This window comes from Pseudopodoces humilis, chromosome 10 (genome assembly GCF_049639895.1).
Source record: "Pseudopodoces humilis isolate 2021_Gansu_Grassland_sample_001 chromosome 10, ASM4963989v1, whole genome shotgun sequence".
NCBI lineage: Eukaryota > Metazoa > Chordata > Aves > Passeriformes > Paridae > Pseudopodoces > Pseudopodoces humilis.
The window spans coordinates 24,842,427-24,865,362 of NC_142209.1; the positions used below are offsets into that span (position 1 = coordinate 24,842,427).

Genomic DNA, 22,936 nt, shown 5'->3' on the forward strand with positions numbered 1-22,936 from the left:
TTCTTGTTTCATCCAGCTGCCTTCTTTGGAAGAAATGGACAGATAAATAGATTTAGATAGATTATATCCTAATTAATAATTAACATTTAAAGCAGATATACAAAATGGCTCACAGCCAAGTGGGAAATAAACCTCTTTTCTTCAAGCTACAATTAATTTGTCCCATAGATGGAAAGATAAGTATAAGAAAATATTTAGCAATGTTTATCTGCACATTGAAATAGAAGTATTATGACCTGAAAAATGTATGGAAAGGTTCCTGACATCTGGTTCTCCTTGATAATATTCTTCCATGGTGCTCAAATAAAATCCTGAATAACAAATACACCACAAAACTCTGCCTCCTATCCCATAAAGTCTGCTTTTCCATACTCTTTTTTTTTTCCTCCCCTTTGTCTAAAAATTAAATAAAATAGATGAAATTAATCCAGTGAATTAAAAAAAATATCCTAGGATTCAGAGGAAAAATCTTTACATTTCTATTTATTCTCAGGAAAATCTGAAAACAGTGAGATTGAACACTGACCAGCCTTACAGATGCTCTTACAGCAAAGATTGCAGGACCATTTTGCTGCCCCTTTTAAGCTCCAGGCTGCTTTGCTGTCAATATAGGAAGGGATATTCCATGGCACTTGAAGGCAAGCCTGAAAACATTCATTACATACATATTTTTACAGTAAATAAAGAATTCTTTCCCCCATAACTCTAGCAATACAATCCAGCACAATTAAACTCAGTGCTTACATTTGCATTTACTCAATCCCTTTCTATCCAGAGAGCATTTCCTCTTCCCTCCAAACACGGCTGCTTTAATCCCAAGGCCCAGAACACAAATTCATTTCAGCACTGACAACAGGAGCAGAGGCCAAGGAGACAAAGCAAGACCTGCCAAGTCTCAAGGCTGCTGTCACTCCCTTTTTGGGAAAAGCAGGCAGAGATGGGGTGGTACCGTGTGCTCCACCCTGACTTTTGACACCTATGGGGCCCTGAGGAAGCTGATCTAGGGAGAGATTTCCTCCCTGCACATGGCAGGGGGTGGAACGTGATGGTTTTCACCATCCCTTCCAGTGCAAGCCATTCTATGACTCTATGACAGATTTCAGGTGGAAACAGCACGAAGAATTCAGGTCTTTTCCAGATGGGGACTGCACCCAGCAAAGGATTTACCTGCTGATGGATCCTTTGGTACCATTGCAATAACCCAGGTAATTACAAATTGTTATCTTGAGCCAAAGCCTCCAGGTCAAGCTGGCCAAGAGGCTTCAAAGGGAAGCTCACATCATCTCTGAGTAAGTGAGCATTAAAAGAAAGGAAACAGATTTTTTTTGAGACTGTGCTAGGCAAACATCTCTTGCAGAAAGTGAATAATAAATATGCTGTGTGCCATAGCAATGTCCGTGGGGGGAGGTAAGGAATTGCTATAAAACATCATATTCTAACTACTACAGATGTTGCTGCTAGAATTTACAGTTTTCACTGTGTGCTTATCTCTCCTCACCAGTTTCTGCATGTTGAATCACATTCAAACATGGGCCATTTTAAGCCATCTTTTTATTATTTTAACCTTTCTTTTTTCTGAGCTACAATTAATTTCTTCTGTGCTATTCTGCAATGTTAAATAGATTCAAGACCTGTATTTACAAACCACATGCAATCCTATTTTGGCACATGTAAATTACATGCAAATACATTCTAAATTAGTTTGTTTATCACTCCAGAATTCTAATCCAAAGGTTTTGGTTTTTAAATTTAGTTTTTATTCTGACATGTTTACAAATGAGTTTGACTCTGGAAAATAACTTAATAAACTCAGGGTTAGCTATGCAATTAGAGGAGGCATCTGGGAACCATAAAACCTGGAAAACAATATTTACATCTTTTATACATCCAAGATTCCACTTTTTTTTTTCCCCCTCCCTTAAATTCATCATTTCAAAATATTGCTGTTATTTTCATATGAGGACAAACAGCAAGAACTCATTTTTATAACCAATGACCCCTCTCTCCAACAAGCAATTCATAGGGTAGCACTGGATAAAATGCATAAAGTAGAAGATTTCATTATAAAAGAAAAAAAAAGAGAGAAAATGAAAAATAACTGAATTAACATTGATCATGACTTTTCAACAGCATTTCTTATTATTACGGCCAGGCAAAGTCTCCTGTGGGCAGTAAAGCTTTCCCATGTATTATTAGCCCTCTACAGAAAGCTATGAAAAGACACAAATCTGTTTTGTCAAAGGACAGAAGAGCATTTAGTTATAAGAGAAAGTATGGCCATAATCCATTGCGGGGTTGAAGGTGAAGAAAACAGAACTATAACACGAAGCCTTAAGAGAGTAATGCCCCCAGAGTTAATTCCTGAGCAGGGGCAGCAGGGAGAGCTCGCTCCCAGGGCAGCCTGACAGGGCCAGGGTTTGGATTTATGAGCAGCAGCACCTGCCAGCCCTGCTCAGGCTGGGTGAGAACACCACGGCTCCTGCTTCCAGGATTCTCCCCATCTTTTGGGATGCCACCAAAACCAGCCCTGGCAGAGCTGTCCCCCAGAGGTGGGAGTGCCCTGCTCGGCTGTGCTGCTGCTGCTGGTCCAGCCCAGAGCCCAAACGAGGCCACTGAGGAAAGGTTTCCAGCAGACAGAGAGATATTTGAGTGCTCGGATAACAAAACTGGAGCCCATCTCCCGGAGCGAGGGGGCTCCGCTCGGGATCAGCGAGAAGTTGCCCTCGCTGTTGGGTTTGTCCAACCTTTGACAGGAATTAGGGGTTTGGTCCAAGTCAGCTGCAATTTAAGTGCTCTGGGTCACATCCCAAGGCAAACGTGCAGCAGGTCAAAGTGAGGGTTCCTTTTTCATCCAGCCACAGGCCCTAGAGCCTCACAGTCCCTGGCAGGAAGGTGGGTTCAGCACAGGGGATAGGCAGCAGCACAACAGGATTTTGCACCACTGTGAGGCTCCCTGGAGGATGGGCAGGAAAATCAGGGTCTCTACAGATAATCCTTCCTTCCTTCCAGTCATCCCCAGAGGATAAGGACAAGGGATGCAGCTGTGCAACAGGGCAGGTAATATAATAAAGCATCAAGAATAACACAATCTCCTGCTATCTCCTAGGTATTTTGAAAACAGTTATTTTCATTTTGATTCATATGGCCCAGACATGTGACTCTGGTTTATGTTGCCTCCCTGCTTATTCTCTCTGCCTTGTGCCCCTTCCCCTCCTGTGCCTGGCTCCTCTGGCAGCACTCTCTGTCCTGGCACTCACAGCATCTTTGCAGTCCAGTGAAGGGTCTTGTGCAACGTCAGGAGCAGATTGTGGTGTTAAAACAGTATTTCACCTTCCTTTAACCCCCTTCTTAAGGACACTGCAGTGCTACTACTGCCGAACAGTCCTCACATTATCTCATTTAGCAGCAGCTCAAATGACTCCCTCCAAAACTGCACTGAGCTGTGTGATGAACAAGTCTCTTTCCACCATGGCTTATGCTGCACTTACAGCCTGAATTCACAGAACCAGCACACCTTCCCCATTCAAATCTCTACTAAAAATTCCTTTGTTACAAGCTCAAAATAATAATAAGGGCTCTGGGTGATCCTTTCTTGTGGGTTTCCCTGTGACCTTGGCTGACTGCTTTAACAGAAATGTTTTGCATACAAAAGAAATGAGCCCACTGGCAATCCTTGGAAACAAATGAGCTTAGGAAAAGTCCTTTGTGCAGCTCCAGCTCCTCTCTTCCTCAGTCCCACTCGTTGTTGCTGTATAATCACCACTGGTTTTGCCATTTTCTGTTACATCAGAGATTGGAGGGAAGGCAGAGCAAAGGGACACAGTTCTATGAAAATAATATTTTATTTTTTGACGTTCTCTTTCCTTATATTCCCATCCACTGCCCTGAGCTTTGTCTGTTTAAGTTGCCAGCTGTTCAGGAGCAGCTTGGTGCCGCTGCATCCAGCAGGATGACACCCCTGTGGACTGGGGTACATGGATGCTGCTAAAATAGAAAGGAAGCACAGTTGCTGCATTTGCCTGGCTAGGTTAAAAAAAACAAAAGGACACAAGCTAAGATTCAGGCCCAGGTGCAATTCAGCTGCACTGGAATGACAGCACCCTAAAGCCAGTGAAAAAAGGGCTTGGGGCTTATCTCTCTGGCAGAGCACCCAAGGAATGGGGCTTGGAGGCATCTGTCCCCACACTGGTGAGGCTCTGCTGCTCAGGGCTCTGCTGGCTCCTGCATTTCTGCACTCTGTTCTACTTCATAGTGGCAATATAATCCTCTGCTGCCTTCTAGATATTTAATACACTGATTTCTACTTAGTCTTGTTGAGGTCACTCAGCAAGAAGAAATCTGCCTAAGTGAAGAGTGACAGGTGACCTTGAAAATTAAAATTTCATTAAAAAGGAAGAACGCTTTCCATCCTTCCTAAAAACATCTGATACTGAAGAAATAAGGGGTTTACGAGAAAAAAAGTTTCTATTTTAAGTTTTCCCTGAGCTTACACAAAAAGAGGAGCACAATACACCTGTGCACAGACTTGCTCATTTTCAGTCCCTCTAAATGAGTGAGATGCTCATTCTGTAAATTGTAGAGTAAACCAGAAAGTGTTATGTGCAAATATTTACAGCATGGAAAACATCATCACCTGGGATACTTGCTGCTTCTGAAAATTCTGATCAAAGATAAGAACCAAGACAACTTACTGTAATCAATTATGCACAGATAGTCCTCAGCCTATGTACAATTCATAAAAATGATACCAAAAACATAACGTGGATTTACATGCAGAAATGAAATATGGACATGGCCAGAGCACTAATCTTCTGATTGCTATCTCAAATTGGCAATCCTGGCACTTTGAGCAGGTCTCTGGCTAGATGCTGTTCCCTTGAAGAAATTTCCAGCAGTCCTTCAGCAGCTCCTGCTTGCACAAGAGGAGCTGCAGAGCCACAGCCTGGGACTGGAGGTGACAGGAGGCAGCACCCAGGGAGTCAGTGCTGCAACAGCCTGGATGTGGGTTTTATGTCTGAGCAGGCAGAGATGATCAACACCCCCAGACGTCCCCAAAGCCCTCATGGTGCACAGAAAGCCATTGTTTGACAATCTGACTGAATTTAACAGAAGAATGATGCCCGGCCATGTCCCATGTGTAGCACAGGGTCCCCTGCATGCACATCCCTGCACATGGACTGACCACAGGCAGTGGTCACCCTCCCACATTAGCCACTAAATCCAAAAGGCAACTTGAAGATCTATCCAGGTTTCAGGCAGGTATGAACATGTGAGGTTGTCATCCTGACAAATACCAAATTCACACTTTGAGGTCTTTTCTTCATCTTTTCCATTCACCCTTATTACAGTAAAATCAAGGAATTCACGTTGCAATATCAATCCTCTCGTCAACTTTACACCCCTCAAAACCTGTAAAATATTTAGATTTCCACGTGAAAATTTGTTCCTGTTTTGCTGTAGCTGACATCCCTTTGTCACAGGTCTCACACAGTTTTGCCCAGGTGAGCCCCAAAGAGTACCCAGTGACTTAATGAGCAGATCAATTACTGGTCATAAGAAAAGATACTGTCTCTTTAAAGGTTATTTGAAGGTTGATTGCTATCTTATTGCTTATATCCTGCAAATCTATTCAGCCTTATGAATGAATTTGACCTTTTTATACTTACTGGGGGAAAAAAACAGAACAGAAGTTAATTTAGAGCTCTATAATACAACACTTTTTCCCAGAGAAATGAAAGGGCATTCAAATCGATACCTGCACAATAACACTCTGATGAATGTTTGCACCCAATTTTCTCATTTTGCTAACTTGAGATTGGGCATTTTGAATAGTTCTCAAAGAACATATTCTTTATGTGCTGTGAAGTATGTGGTATTGTGTCCAAACAATGCTAGAGGATAATCATTATAGGAGTGTCACTGGGCCTGAAAAGGTCAGTTAGTTAGAAATGTCAGCTTTCAATGCAACTGTGCCGGACCTTCCCATGTACGGATCCAATTAAAGGGACATGCCAAGGTGCATGGAAACACCATGGTGACCCAGAATAATAATAAGGGATTGTGGTAAAGCTTGATATTTTTCTTCAAAAGTAATGGATTAGCCTTTAGAATATCTTCTCTGCAGTCTTATTTTGACTTGGCAAATATCACTTCTTCTACATGTATCCAAAAAAAGGTCACTTTTTTAAATGCAAAGGTGGGGATGAAACAGCCTCACTAAAAGTAAACATGCTGCAACCAAATGGGGATAAAGTTCTGGTTTCATTATTGAATCAGAAAAGTGGCATTTCGGTAGAACTCAAAACTGCGATATTTGGGATGGATGTGGGCGATGTTTGGGGACACAGGTGGAGATAGGTCAGGGGACAGGCAGAAAGATCAGGTAGGATTTATTCTCTTGGGCATGGTGTGAGGGAAGGGAAAAGACAGTGGAGCAGGAGATATCTTCAATTATTATTCTGGCAAATGCAGAGGTATAACTGAGAATTAGGAAGGTAGTGATCTGCATGAATGAGTAATTGCAAGCAACAATATTATTTCACCTTATCACAGCACATGGATATTCTCACAGCTCTTAAGATACTGTAAAGATGAGAAATTTGATATAGTAAAATTTCCTAATTAGCCTCAGGACAGCTGAAGCCAACCTAATGGCACAAAAAAAGGAAAAGAGTCCACATATTCCTTCTGCTCTCTGTTAGTACAATCATCTTGCTAAAGTTTCATCAAGTCTGAAACAAACTTCTTCCTGTAGCTTTATGGCTCAGCTAAGACAGACAACATGGGAATTTCACTTTGAACTGAGATTTTAGCATTTATATTTTATTTTCATGGTAGGGAAATTCTTGTACTGGGTTCAGACAAACCATTTGGCGTCTATTGCCTTGCTGAGCAGTGAGATTCTGACTCCCCCAGTTATCTCATATTATTGTGGGTGGATTAATACCCAGTGATATGGGAAATAATTCACTGAGCATTAAAAGACTCAATTATTACTGGAATTCTAAGTAATTTCTTTTCTCCACCAGCTTTGCAAGTAAAAGACCATGTGAAGCTTCACTAGCAGACATGAGCAGTGGTTATGTTAGGCTGTTTAAAATCTGCAATACCACCCTTTGACACATACTTAGACCAAAATCAATGTGCTATTAATTAATAAGGACTTGCAAAAAAAAAAAAAAAAGTCCCCAAGTTTTAGCAGCAAACAACTTTCTGTCACATTTTATTAGTTGGTATCATTTTTACTAATACCTGTCTTATAGCTTCATGACTTTGAGTTCATATTATTTTCATGCTTCAATTAGAAAGAAGTTGATAGCCAGACTATCCAGGAAGGTAATGGAAAAGTCTTGTAGCAGGGCTTAGTGGTGGAATTTATAGTCAAATGAAACTTTGAAATATACTATAAAACTTCTCCTTCCTTTACGTACTTTTACTTGAGGTCTCATAAGCAGTAATATGTAGAAATGCAAAACTTAATCAGCTAAAAAATATAGCAAATCCCACATATCACTTTATGCAATGCCAGGAGAGCAGAAATATATTTTCCTAACCAGAGGAAATTAACTAGGCAACAGTCCTATATCTATAATTTAAAGCAGTAAAATATGTATGGCAGAAGCCAAAGCCACCTTAAAAGAATTCAGGGTAGCAGTATATCACAAATTAATGAAATGGAGACATTTTTAGAGCATGCAGCACTGATGATATTAAAGGGGGGAGAATATTTCACCGCATAGATCCAACTGATAAATACTTTTAAAATCAAGCTTTTTTCCCCGTTTAAAAGTGTAAGAGCTTGAATATTAGGAGGAAGCATGCACAGACCATTAACATTTCTGATGAAATCTCAATGGAGATTAGGATTATTTTACTCTCTCCCTGCCTGTAAAGCTCTGGTGTGGCTTTCACATTAGGAAAATCTGAGTAAATCAAAAGCCAGGAATTATGTAGTCAGCACTTACTTTTTTCATCTAAAACAGAGCTGAAAGAAACTTAAAAAAATTACTTTATATTCTGTGCTGTAGCCAAGCTGGACACTACGGAATATTCAAACTACCCCAGGTTTTTTAAAAGCAATCAATTTACTGCTGCCAAATGTAGTAGGTTTATATACATCTGGGAAACATGCACCTACGGTGCTGATGAATTTCTCCTGACACTGCGCTGATTTCAAGAGAATGTTATTTTAAATTGGCAGTAGAGAGACTGGTAGAGAAGGATAAAGCCCTGAGGATGGCTGAATCAAAGAGAATTTCAAAAGAATTTTCCTGATGGTTCTTGGATAATATCACATGTTAGCTATTTTCAAAGCCAATAGTTTCCAACACACTTCCATTTATGGTATCAATAATTAAAAAATACTTCAGTGGGAGAGGAACTTACCTTACTGAGAAGAGAAATTGGAAAGCTGTATTATTATCATAAACACAGGAGATGCAAAAAGCTGTGTCTCCATGGAAAAGCTATGGAAACAGGGGTATCTTATTTGCAGCTATTGAGTGGTTACCACAAAATGTGATGTGATTGCATGTGCGTGTTCAAAGTGCTACTAGAACATGATCACAGAGAAACGAAGGGCAGATCCTCATCTCCTTTTTTTCAACAAAGCCAAATTAAACTACCTCAAGCTTTGGTCCTAAACCTCAAAGACAACCAGAATAGCGTTAAGGAAATGTTTTGGATCCAATTCAGAGGTAAAGCTGGGTTTAAAGAAAATTTAAATTACCAAAACTTAAATCTCATTATGTCCCACTCCCTGCCAGCATGTCCCTGCCAGCTCCTAATGAATTTTTAACATCCTTCCCCCACCCCACTGCGCACATCAGCTCTGACTCGGGCACCCTGAACTGTACAGCTGCACTCTAATTGTACCTCACATGTCAAGGGGCAAGAAGAAAGGAGTGTGGCGAGAGCATTGATAAATTTAACTTAACATTCCTCCAGCTCTCCAGCTACCCAGCAGCAAGGCAGAGCGGTGAACTCCCCTCCACATTTTACAGGGGTATCAGTTACTTCAAAGGAATCTATTTGAGCACGAGGGAGTCTGGCTTGCTCCCAGATTATGCATCTTTTGTGTCTGGCTGTTTCTGGAGATCCACAGCAAAGCAACGACTTCCTCCAGTTTGGGGTGCAGTGTGGAGCTTTCCATACCTGCTTTATTAGGGTGCTGGAAGAGGTGAGCCCTGTGTTTTGCATACAAATCATGTAGCTGGAGCTGCAGCTCCCGCCATCTGTATTTCTTCCCGTTCCTTTTATTTTTTTCACTTTTTCCCAGACTTCTCTCCGTCCAGAGTATAGATTAATGGTCTATACCTGTTCACTTGAACATACAGATGTGATTTTAAGGCCAGAACCTGTTCAGCCAGGTTTCAGGAAGCCAAGCACACGTTGCTTGGGGGTTGGAAGCCATGTGGCGCAGGGCAAGAGGCAGCGCTGGGTCACCCTCAGTGTGGGCTCAGCACAGCACGGGCAGGGGTGAGGTTCAGGGAACAAGAAACAGGCACAAATTCTGACCCTTTGGGGATTCCTGGGGAAACATGCAACAGCCATGGCCAAGGGGAGCATTGTGACTGCCATGAGATAACGTCAAGGTTCCCGTGATTCCACAAACTCTCTTTAAATGTTTTGGCGCCTGAGTCTCAACAACACTTAACTTACATTATTGGCAATTAATCTTACCTTGCAATTAATCTCATTAATTGGCTGATCAGCTTTTGGAAATTGTTTTAGTAGCACATGGAGAAGAGTTGTACTGTCTGCATGGGTTCACCATCAATTCTTGACTAAAGGTAGGAAAACTGGTTAAAGAGCTTCACACACACACAAGAAAGAGAGATGATATTCATTGTGACAGAGGTGCAAATCTCAGAGGTCACCTTTCCTTTTGAAGCCCTTTGTCTATTCTTACAATTAAGCAATAGGGTTTTGGTGGCCGACATCCCTTGTGGGACGCAGAGGACCCTCACAACTCTAACTGAAGCTGTGTGACCTCTGCCGAAAGCAAAGGCTGCCTGCCCGCGGCGAGGTGGAGAACAGAAACAAGTCCCAGAGGATTGGCAGGTGCAACTAAACAGCTCAGCCCCTCATTTGAATCAGTAAATTAAGGGTTGACAGTGATTATGGCTGATCTCAGCCATCATAACCGATATCACGACTTTGTAAAAACAGACTGGCAATGTCAGATCTTAGAGCTAGGACTCAAAGAATTAAATATTTTAAAGTAGCAGTCTCCAAAGACAGATAAACGCCCCAAGGCTATGATTTATTTTATTTTATTTTTGTATTTGTAGGGCTGAAACTAGACCCTTTAATCCACAAGCTGACATTTTCCAATCCTACTAGGAATTGAGTGCCTAAGTTTTTCAACCCTTTTGAAAAATCTCAGCTTTAGGCTCTTTGGTAAGCTTGGCCTGATCCAGCACCAAGCACCTTTTGAAAATGCCGCTACTGAAGGCAAAACTACAGGCATTTCATTATGCAATCATGAACAGTAGTATTTTTTTCCTTATGTACCCAGTTATGGTAGATTTCTGGTTAAATATCAAAGGGTAAAACTTGAGTTTCAGAAAAGGTACACGCTACAGAAAGCTTCCCCCCAACACTTTTAGTGCAGTATGCCTAGCTACACAGTTATTGAAGATCCTTCTACCTAATTGCTGTGTTCATTTAGTAGATTGCTTTATTAAACAGAGATCTGAAGCTACAGCTACTTACTGATCACATCTATGCGTAAACTCTACCCAATCAACCCTTTTACAGTGAACATTGCATCAGAAATCATGGAAAAGGTATCAAAAGTTTCCTTTATGGAAAAGTCTCATATTAAGTCATTCTGGTCCCCAACCCTCTTTTTCTCTTATTGAAAAAGTGCCATGGACTTTGGTGCCCTTATCCAAGATCTGACTGTGTGCTATGATTAAGACCTTCAGAGATCTTTTTTTCTTTTTCCTCTAGAAACAGGGAATGCTGAAGATATGGAAAATGAAAAATGTGCCATGTTTGTCCTTGAAGTTACAGTCAGAATAGTGACAATAGCTGTATCACGCTGTATTGTTGCTTTTATCAGCAAGTGCCCTGAGCATACATTAACATAATTGCAAACTGCGTGAAAAGTGAACATGCAAAAATGTGATGCAATTGCCAATAGCCTCAAACATCTGTCCCAACAAAGTGTTCCTCCTCCTTATTTTAATTCTTATTATTTTAACAAGGTTAGTGAAGGAGAAACCATGTCACAGATTATATCTACATTCAGAGTGTCAGAACAATTATTGATGCAAAATTGTTATCCAAGCAAATGTGTGTCACATTTTGTTCACTTCTCATAACACCTGTTCACTCTGCTAACACATTATTACCAGTTAAGGCCAGAATTCATTAGTCCCAGTCAAAGCCCACCTGAAAGCTTAATTCATACACACATCTGAAAAATGAACAAAGTTAACCAAAATGTGGCATCATTTGAGCAGGGCTTCATCTGAAGCTGGTGGGCAGCAAACTTCTGTAGCAGCTAGTGGAAAGAAAGTGAGCCAGACAAATAGGAATAAATTAAAAGCCACCCAGCCTTAAGGGCTGAGATCACAGAGGAGCACAACTGAACCAACCTGCATTTCCACCACAGTGCTGAGACCTTCAACACTCACTCTGGCCGGAGCCCCACACTTTTCCCATACAAACAAATTTTGGTCGATCTCCCCAACAGGCAAATGACAAAAGCCATCATGATGCAGATAGTTTAAAGCATTTTAATTCTACCTAAATATTTTCTGACCCACCTGGGGGTTCTCAGCCCTGAGCCTGGACTTTGTCTCCTTCCACACGTGCAGAGTGTCACCATCTCCCAACTCCCCAGACTGCTCACGATTGCCACCAAGGACAGTCAAGCTTGCATTTCTGTGATACCTGAACACACTTTGTGAATTTGAGGGCATCTGCCCTGCAGATATACCACTAACTGTAACCCCAGGAGGCTTAAAGAAATATCAGCACTCCAATTCATAGAGTAAAGGTCTGAAGAGGCAGCTCTGTGAACGGATAACTGCCCGGGGCTTTGCCAAGCACAATATAGCTGTCACTTGTTATTAGGTGAAAGATTTTCTGGGGAACAGTGTTTTTCATTTTGCATGTCAGAGACGGGGGGAAAAACACATTTAGACAGCCATCTCTTTAAGAAAAGAGAAGAGAAGAGAACGGCGCGGCAGAGCTCACTTACCGGGGCTGGTTATTGTCAGGAGGTCAAGCCGCCGTTTCTGCTGAAAAACAAATTATAAAAGGAATTGTTAAGAGGGGACTAATTTTAGTGGGTCAGCTTAGACCTGGAAAGTAAGTGTTCTGACATTTACAGCAGGATTAATTACAAGCTACATGGCTCACAGTAACTCTTTTGGAAGGGATCCACGTGTACTTTATGAGGGAGGAAAAAATCCCTTCCTCAGTCCTTTTCATGTGTTTTTATTTGCGCTTATAAAGTGTTACTATTTCTTTTTTGGAACATATACTTGAAATGGATAGCTGGAAGCACAGATGGACCAATATATTTATAAAAGTGATTTCTGATTCCACAGGGAAGAAGACATGGAACCAGGACAAGCAAGTCTAAGTTCTTTATTCATATCAATCACTGACTCAATGCCTGTATGTGATCAAACACAATTATATTGCCTTGGGGTGAACCTTTCAAAGACATGTAAGAGGATCTAGACAAACTCAAGACTGATAAAAAGAAAACTTCTTCGCATGCTGAGCACAGTCAGCCCATGGATCTTGTTTCCACCGGATATCCATCACCCTAAAAGCTTTCCAGATTTGATCATCACTGGATCTGTGTACAGATAGCAAAATACAGACAGTTATTACGGCAAATAATCAAGTTTAGGATAATCAGAGGACTGGTTTCTGGAATGGCTGCAAAACTTCACAGGGTAAGCAAACCCATACTATGAGAAAGTTAAGAAGATTTTTGGCCTGGAACAATCTATCCCACCAAAGCCTTTATGATGGTGGGGTGCACCTGAGGTTCCCTTTTCCCACAACGTGTAGCCAGCACTGTTTTCTACTCCATGTTCCCAGTGTTAGGTGATTTCTCCACCATTGTCTCTCTGTACCTTGCCACTTAAATCCAGGTGCTCCTGGACCATTAGCATCTTTTTCCACTTTTCTGTAGGCTGAGAGCTTTCCATCACAAGCAGGGCTTTCCCCATCTCATGGACAGACTGTTGCTGCCCCTTCATCGTAGCACTTTCCAACTTACTGTCTTCTTCCTAACTTTGCCCAACATCAGTGTGTCTAGCAGGTATTGAAGATTATACTGTCCAGTTTAATTTCTCTCTCCTAATTTGCTCAATAATGTCTGTGTTACTTTCATTTATTGTCAGGCCTATTGATCTTCCAATCTAATTCTCATCACTGCACTCACTGTATTCCCTATGTGACAGCTGAAAGTCCTTGAAGAGGAAACCTTGACTTGGTATTCCCTACCCTGACTGTTGTTCCTTGGAAATCATGACTGATGAAACTCCTTTCCAAGCCCATCATTTCTCTCTGGAAAAGCTTCACTGGCTGAAGTTCATGGACACCGTTGGTCATCCACTGAACACACTTGAGCTGTGCTGGGCACAACAGCAAATTTGGCTTGCTGGGGAGCCAAGTGGGGTGTCAGGCTAGAAAAAACACATTTCTGAAACCTTCCTAGCCTTAAGTTCCTTACCTCTGGCACAAATATATTTGAGAGGAAATTCCTATCTGTCTTTTTCCAGAGGTATTCCTTGTTCTCTTGCTAAGTCGTTTGGAGCATGACCTTACCCATGTGCTCGAGCACATTTGCACTAGTTGAAAATACTGGGGCCAGTGTATGCCAAACCTTTTCCCAGGTGTTCCAGGGTAAAAGGGAGCAGGATACCCTGCTGCTGCCCCTGTCACCTGCTCACCCTCCTCCTTTCTTGGGAGCAGCAAAGCAGGGTAAGAAATCCTGTGTGTGAGCACAGCACCCACCTTCCCAGTGGGAGCCGTGAGACAAAACATCTCCTAATGAGCTAAATTTTATATAGATCCTGCACCTTAATCCTGATTCATATGTACAAAGCCGTGAAATGCCAGAGCTTAGCCCCCACTGGGCCAAAAGCTTTGCTTACATTTCTCAGCACAACTGGAACTCCAAATGCTGTATATCTAATGAACAGCTAGAGCAGAAAATATATATTCTAAGCCTATACTCCGTGAAAGCCTCTCTACTAGGAAAAAAGGTGGAATATAAATATCCTGCATCAAAGAAAGTTGGAAAATGTAAAGATATGGAACAGAGAGAAAGTCATGCAGCCCCACTGGCCCCCAGTCCTGACTTGAGTCTGCTAAATGGGGTAAAAATAAACATTAAATAAGAAACCAAAATAGCTTAGCTTGATACGTCAAGAAAACAAAAGCATATAGGACAGGTCAAACAAATGGGAAATAAAATGAAATTATTACAAGTCAAATGTTCAGTTTGTAACTTTTTTTCCTGTTTGAATACTGCCTTCAAGCTGACCTTGGAAAAAACAAATTAACTCCAGATCCAGGAAATCTTTGTGTGTATGTTGAACTTTAAGCTGAGTTATTTCTCTGACTTCAAGGAGAGCAGCTCTGATCTTTTGCATCTAACACCTAACTGCTGCAAGGGATTTGAAATGCCACCAGGTTCTTGGCACTGGCTCCACCCAAGTGCTCCAGGCTGGAGCTCGGTGGCTCCTGCCTGCCTGGTGACAGAGGGAGGAAAAAATTCCCAGCTCTGACCTTCACTGGACCTTGAAGAGGTTTCTCTGATTTAACTGGTCAAGGGAAGTTTGTGTACATTCACCCCAGCCCTGGAGAGAAGCAAACAGAATTGTGCATTTAAACATGCAAAAATGCCCTAATTATGGACACTCTCTGGAAATTCCTGCCTGCTCTCAGATCTCAGGACTAGCTCTGCCGTTTCCAGGGCTCAGCTGGATGCAAGCAGCCTAGTAACTAGATGGATTTAAAAAAACCCTAAAAAACCACACAGACTCACTTATGAGTAGCTATAAAAACAGCAGTATTTGAATTTAAAGAGAGAGACATTACAAATGTCACACCCATTAATAAAATAATTTCATCGGAAGAATTGTGGCTGTGGGGCTTTATATATTTGCTTCTTTCTTCAGTGCTGAAAGATGCAAATTGCAGCTGTGGCCCCCCCTCCAGCATGATCACCCTCTCCCTGTTTTGACAGATTTCTTGAAAGGCTCAGCTCACAAGATGTCTGGCTTTTTTTTGTTCTGCCTTTAGGAATTTTCCACTTCTCAGACACCTGCCCCTGCTGAGATGCTTGGGACCATCCCAATCTTCAGGCAACCTACCATCCAAAGAATTTCCTACAATCTGGGCACTGAAATGCAATGAGTGTCATCCCTGGTTGGGAAAGTGGTGACAGCTTCCCATGTCTCTAAGGCTGGATTTCACCCACGTTGACAAAAGGGCATTCCATGAGACACACAGAAATGATCCCCACAGCCTCAGCCATCATTTATAAGAGGCAAACAGAAATATTCCCTGCATCATCACAGTATCTCTGCTGCTGCTGTAATCCTGTCCTGCCCTTAAGGGGCAGCATCCTCTTTTCCACTCTGCTGGCTGTTGGAGATCCCAAGGGCAGGAGGAGGCCACTGGTGATTCATTCTGCTTCCCACCTGGAGCAGTTTCCATCGCTGGCACTACCCAGAGGCGCAGTCCCCACACTGCACCAGGGCTCGGAGCAAACCTGCAGCAGATCGTGTTCACTTCCACAAAATTAACACAATCTTTAATTAATGTAATAAGCACTGATGAGTAATAAATCATATTAAAATACAAGGAAGGCAATTTTTTAATAAATTAAGCATTGATTCACTCAATAAATATTAATCTACTAAGCATCAAGTATTCATTGCATTTTAGGAAACCAGTTGAAGAATGTCGCTGGTGAGCTGGTCTGCAGTGTGCAGAATGGTCCCTGTTCACCCATAATATGCATTTACTTTTAACTAATTCCTGAATTTATCAAGTTAAACAACTTGAATGAAAGTGAGTCTGGATTATTATTCCATTGCAAGATGCAATTTTCTCGACACAGATTCTAACTCACCCCTCAGACTTTTTCCTGTTTCTTAGTAACTCCTTTCCTAAGTACCTTTTTTTCTAAGTACCTCCTTTCTTTTCCTTGGTTTTGGAGGTCTTTAAAATATTTGCTGACTGGTGTCACTTAATTTTCACCTCAATTAACTTAGCAAGAGTTGCAAAACTAGGAAAAAAAAATGCAGGGGGAGTGTAAATTAACTCATTCATTTAAGTTCAGCTTATCTATGAGATGTTCTTTCACACTTTGCTCTCTGCAGAGTTCCTCCAACCTTTTATATAGATGTGGGATGTGCTGCACTTGCTTTGACTCTTATCTACAGATTAGCAAAAGAGAAGGGAAAGAAAGCCAGATGCAAAGATGCCCCACGAGACTGATATGGAGCTGTTTCTGTAGCAACCGATGATTTTCTTCTCATGTAAGAATGAGCCTCGTCATATCTAATTCTGAATGTATCTGGGCCTTACTTGCCAGCCAAAGCTGAGTCGAGTATTAAGTCAATATAGTCAGAAAGAGTGATAAAAAAGCAATTATAAAGTCATCTTCCTACTCCTCCTCCAGCCACCATCTAAAAAATATCCTTATCCCTGCTTCTGTCCAAGCACATCATATCCCAGGCCCCAACACCCAGCAGTGCAGGTAAGTGGGGATGGAGTTGGCAGCAGCCACTCAGGGATCTGCTCCACACATGATGCTGGAAGCTCCTTCAGCTTCCCAGCCATCCACATCCCAGGAACCAGCAGAGGTTTTTCTAAACAGCAAGGCCATCTATTCCTGCCTTGCTCTGAGTCTCCATATAAAATTCCTAAGCCCGGAGCTGAGATCAGCTTCAGCTCTAGAAAGCTCCTGTTGGGTTTGTGCCTTTCACTGCCTTCACTCTGGGCAGATTTTGCTGCAGCTGTGAACCCAAAACCAGGCTGCCCACTCACCAACAGCTCCTTACAGGAAACTGGAATTGACTCTCTAGGATCTCACAAGGACTTTGTCTTCCAAAATGTATTTTACCCAGCCTGGTCTCTGCTGTTGATTTCTTCCCCCTAATTTGAGTGTGTTTGGAACATGTGTCTGTCCCCCACCACCTTCAATTTACTGTGCAGCGGGTTTAAGATTAAAATGAAGAGCACGATAAAATTTTTTTCCTGGAAACTTTGCCGCAAGTTGTCACTAATAACACCTTTTCTTTTCTTTTTGACTTCAAATCTAGTGTTTCTTTTCTGTAAACAGTGTTGACACAAGAGTAATATAAACCAGTGTATCTCATCACAAATACAGCTGAGGATGTACTGAAGGGTGCATTTCACATTTCTGTGCCCTTTATGATTGCCACACTCTGAAACATCAACGCTTTGGAAACCTGTCCTTTCACATTGCAGCATGAAAGAACCCAGGAGCTCAGAAAAGGATCAAAGAGACCCCAAGTGTGCAACTTGGCACAGTTGGGTGGTACAACCTGGCTGCCCACAGGCACCACCATGGTTTGCATGGGAGGGAAGATGTGCAGGAGGGGGAGGCTAAAGGCTGTATCCCATCCTTCCTTGTTGCCACCTGTTGTTGGACAGGTCAAGAAATATTCAGGGCTGATCAACATCTGGATAAATTTTCTAAGGATGGCTTCAGTGAAGGAAGGTGTTGAGAAAAAAGTGAGCAATCATATCTGCCTAGTTCCTCAAATGCAAGTTTCACTGCTTGTACCTCCTTCCCTTCAGAGTGCAAGAGTTACCTCCAAAGAGAAACTCTCGATTTAAGTAATTATACCAAAAACCTACTAATTCAAATCCTGTAAAATGGGTAATTTGATGATTTAAAGCTGGTTGTTTTTTTTTCTTCACATGATAGTGAGCAATAATCTTTTCTTTCCATCCTGAAATCACAGGCTTTTGTTCACATAATGAAACAAGATCTCACATTTTGTACTTCCTTTATGATTAGCTGCTGAAGTTTCCTGGTATAATGATAAAATGAACCAATCAGCTTGTTGACACTTGACTGGGATTTTAGCAAATTGCATCTGCTGTAGCCTACCCTGTGGAATCAATTATTGATAATATAGGTGTGGAAGAACATTTATAAAGTGGTTTGGGATATGTTATCACTCATGTTAAGAACTATAATGAGCATTTTAAACCATTTTGACAGTGGCCTTTGCAGATATTTGATCGCTGCAATATCTGGTAACTTGGTTCTGGTTTAGAATCAAAACCAAGTCCAAACAATGAAATACAGTGCCAAACCTTTAAGCTACTTTACTCATTCTTCCACTGCACATACTCTCCTGCTTAATATCTGACACTTGCCTCTTTCCCAAAACCAGTGATACCTTCCTACATTCCCAAAGCACTGCCAAACAAGTAGCTGAGACTTCTCCTTCTTCCCCCTTGAAGTATTTGTCTCAGGAACAGAAGATCCACACACAATGTTCTTACAGCCCTGCTGTGCTCTAAAGCTGTATAGAATGAAGATTAATACAACAAAGGTTAAGAAGAGGTGGAAAAGCCATTTTTTTAGCCCAGTCAGTGTAATCTCTGGCAGTAGTAGCAGGTTGCAGCCCCTTGGTGAGCAGGTGCCTACCAAAGCTTTGGTAGGAACTCAATCTATGACTAGATTATTGCCCAAGCTTTGGTAGGAACTCAATCTATGACTAGATTATTGCCCAAGCTTTGGTAGGAACTCAATCTATGACTAGATTATTGCCCAAGCCACGGGAGGCTGAGCTCCCCCAGTGGCTGCACAGTGAGACCACTGACCATGGGCACTCTCAGCTTTATGGGCCCCACAAATTCATGGTCTCTTCCACATATTCTTGAGTGACATCTGGTGCTCCATCTATAGCTTGCCTTATTTACATATGCAGAGGATATAAAGTAGTAACCAGATTCATAGTGAGCCACTAGGAATACAAAAAAAGGCACCTCTCTGTTCACTGCAATATTCACAATCACCACAAAAAGTTGTTAAGGCTATCTCATCTCTGGAAAGTAAGGCAGGAGGGAAGAACTGCTCTGGAATGAGCTGGTCCTTAACTTTGCCAATAAAAGTTATGACAGCAGAAGGCCTCTTGGCTGAGGCAAATGAAAGGATGATATAGCCAATACCTTTGTTCTGCTCTTTCCCAACAGCTCTGCGCCTGCAAGAAATGAAGGAAGAGAAGAAGCCCATTTCTCCATGGTCTGGCCCCACATCCAGACTGGGATCAAGCCCTTTTTTAGCTGCACTAAAAATAAAAGTGCCTTGTGCATGATTTAAATGTACTTAAATAGCAAGGGTTCAGGATCTACTCATTCCACAGTTTATCTCAGCACTCTAAGGGGTTTGTTTTGGTGAAACACTGCCATGCAGGTTTTTCATAGTTTCTTGTATTACTATGTAAATTGCAGAACTGTGGTTATAATCCCATGCTTGTGACATCAATTACTTAATGCCTATAGAGATTATTGTAATGCCACAAACAACAGATTATGTTTTAAAATACATAGCAAGCAGCAGGAGCTAATAAACTCTTCTATTTAAAATTTATTTATTTTGAAAAATAGAGTAAACAAGGGCAGGAAAAACTGTACAGACCCCACACAATGCCATTAACAGCCAAAATCTATCCATGACACAGATCCCAAGGCACTGCCTTGCCATTCTTTAGCTGTGATTCCTGTCTTACATTAAGTTTTACTAAGGAAAGGGGCAGCATTTTTGAAAGCAATTATGAACTTTGAAAGTTCACCATTTGTTGGGGGGCGTGGGGAGAGAAACAACAGTGTTCAATGAATGTTTAATTAGAAACAAAGCATATCTACCCATACCAGTAATGGGCTATTGACTGACAGCCATTGTTTGTGGGCTGGTTAGATAACAGACAGGAAAGATTAACCCCCAACATAGGCAATTTTTAAACTAAACATGCAATTATAGGAGCCTGTGATTACATCATAAGGGAGACAAAAATTCAGGAGTCCATGTCCCTGCTCTGGCCCATCTGGATCTTGAAAATGAGCTCTGAACACACAGATCATTTCTCCCAAGCATTCTTTTGCTGTCTATACCTAAATACATATTTATTCAAATTGGGACTTAAGTTCCAAAACTCAAGTCTGACCTAGCTTAGCTACCAGTTAGTAGCAGTTTAGTAGCAGTTTTCTATTTTCTTCATGTCAACTAACACTAAGTTTAATAAACTGTCATGACAGAATAGCCAAGACACTGGTGGGAGAGACCAGCTTGGGTTCAAAAAATTTGGAAAAAAAATTGGAATTTTAGGAGAAGAGGGGGAAAAAACCACCTAGGATTCTGAAGATGTTGGGAAAATTTCTGAAACATGAAAATTTTTCACTGAAAGAGTCACTGACTCCAGCGCTCCAGGCTCTTCCCAGGCTGTCACAGCACCACTACAACCAAAAACTTTTCTGCAATAGGGACAGACAGGAGGGAAGGGGGAATAACTCTGTGTTTTCACATTTAAAAACTAGGAGGATTGTTAAAAATCCCTCCCCAACCCCCACATATTGTGTAATGTCTCTTAATTTCTGTATATAAGTCAAGGAAACATGATAAAAATTGTAGCAAAAAGTTAAATTAGAATCTACTATGTATGGACAAATATATAAATTTGTATGTTCAACTATTTTGGTCTCATCTAATTTCAAGCTTTTCATCTAATTTCAGTTTGAGTCTGTTTCCTTTCACAATCCATGGCAGTGAGTTTGTTTTTCTAATGCTCAAAATTACATTTCTTTTTCCAAACCAGACCGCTGCTTGTCATATTCACTTCACCAAATGATTCAGAGCATCCCAATCTTTATTCTCCCAAATCCTGCCTATTTAATTACAGCCCCTGACAGCACTGTCTGGAGAAGTCAAATGGCACAAATGAACGTGGGCTCTTCCGAAGGTAAAAGGAACAATCTGACTTTCCAAACAGACCCATCACTTTCTCCTTTGTTTCTGAAGTAATGTCGTTGTGCTTTCCTATGAAATGTGCTAAAATAATCTCTGATTCCTGCAGCTGAGTGTCTGGAGCCTCTGAACTTGTGGAACAAGGTACATTCAGGCTGCAGCTGCTATCGAAATTCCTAAGGACTACCAGGGCAGCTTTGGGACTCCCTGCAGCCACTCCCAGCGTCACTCTGCCTTTGTACGCCGTCTAGAGCAATTCATGTTTCATCAATGGGTGGTGTCTCTAGAACTGTTAATAAAAAAGTCAAATGGAGGCTACTGGAGCCAAAGCAGCATTTCACTCTGTACATCTCAATTGAGACAGTTTTATCTCAGTTTTTAAATTTGGCGTTTTAAACCCAAATCCTTCACCCAAGTGCTTTAAACTGTGAAAACCATTCCAGGGGAATTTTTATTCGCAGCAGTTGAAGAGAGTTATATATGTTGTAAATAATATGTTATATTAAAGGAGAAAATAAAAGTTTGGTTCATCAAAATCACCAAGCTGAGTTAGTTTGCCTGAGAGCAGCCTCGAATGGAGACCTGTGTAAGGAGATGAGGCCATCCAGATTTTACAAGTTTGCTCCTCTCCTCAGTCCATGTCAGGTTATTCTGACTAACAAAATAGGGGACAACATTTTTCCTGTCAGCTGAACAGAGATAAGAGGTCTGAAACCCTCATTTCATTAGCCTCATTGCTGACTGGTTCAAATTATCTCTCTTTTACAGTTGTTCTATCAGCAATTCACTGGGGACCTGCCACCTGATGTATATCTAATGGTGGCTAAAAATCCCAGAGCTCACACTTGAAAAACCTGGTGACTGGCAGACTGGGGACTGCTTTGACCATGAGGACCTAGTGGAAGAGAGAAGGGAACCGAATTCCCTATTAACCAATTTTTACCTGAAACTGCTCATTTTTTGCATCACAAGGGTTCAGTCCAGCCAAAGGCTGAGTTTCCCCAGCTCCCCTTGGTGAGACAGACGCTGAGGGCAGATCAGAGCCAGACCTCAACAGAAGCTGAGATTTGCCCACGTGTAACCAACATTTAACCAAGGGTGTGGTAACTCTGTCATGAGATACTGCAAAGCAGTTGTCCTTTGGGCTGCACAGAAAAATATGTTTCTCTGGGTGATTGGAAATGTGGATGTTTAGCTATGATTTGTGAGCCACTCTGAAGTTTCCATTTCTTTTTAGGAATAGATAGCTCTGTATTTTAATTATTACCATTGCCCCTATTTACATTCTTAATTTTTTAGAGAAATCCAAGTGTTTTCCAAACATCCACTGAGCATTAACCTTAAAAATTAATTATCTAGATGCTTACAACAACTTTTACACAATGTGTTAGGAAAAGCAATTTGCTTCCCCAAAGAGTATCTATTTTTCAGTTAGCAAAAAAGCTGTGGTAAGTCAAGAATAACTCAAGAGAAAGCATCAGTCCATCATTTCAAATCAATTTCACAGTTGCAGGAAAGGTGAACAAAGTTTCCACAGGTGAAAACGCCAGGAAAATTTATCCTTGTTCTTTGCCTGAACTCCACTGTGTCAGACAGCAATATTTCAGGGTGGCTTTTTTTAATTTTTTTTTTTTGAAAGACCAACACAAATGTAAATGTTCCAATTTATAGTGGCAAAATTAGGTGTCAGATTCATTCTTGTTTTCAGTGAGCTTAATTTTTTCTTTTGGGCACCGAAGACAGAGAACATTTTTCCTTCTGAAATGTGGCTCCCCTCGCCACGGTCCTGTGGGTTTGGGTTACAGAAGAGATGCAGGAGCCCAGCTCAGCTTTGCCCTCTCCAGTCCCAGCCTCTCTAGAGAAAAGCTTTTTCCCCACAGACCACTCCAGAAGAAAGTCTCTCTGCTATTTCAGCCACCAGAAATATATTCTGTGCTAATT

The 22,936-nt window shown here is 41.4% G+C and overlaps 1 protein-coding gene across 2 annotated transcripts in view; it reads right to left on the minus strand.

The window, feature by feature from the left end:
- LOC102112919 (AGBL carboxypeptidase 4) overlaps positions 1-22,936 on the minus strand; it is an 878,734-nt gene that overhangs the window by 399,193 nt on the left and 456,605 nt on the right. For both annotated transcript variants that reach the window (XM_014250851.2, XM_088060383.1), the window contains exon 6: positions 12,215-12,254. In XM_014250851.2, the coding sequence (XP_014106326.2) occupies positions 12,215-12,254 (40 nt within the window). The remainder of the gene's footprint in view (positions 1-12,214; positions 12,255-22,936) is intronic.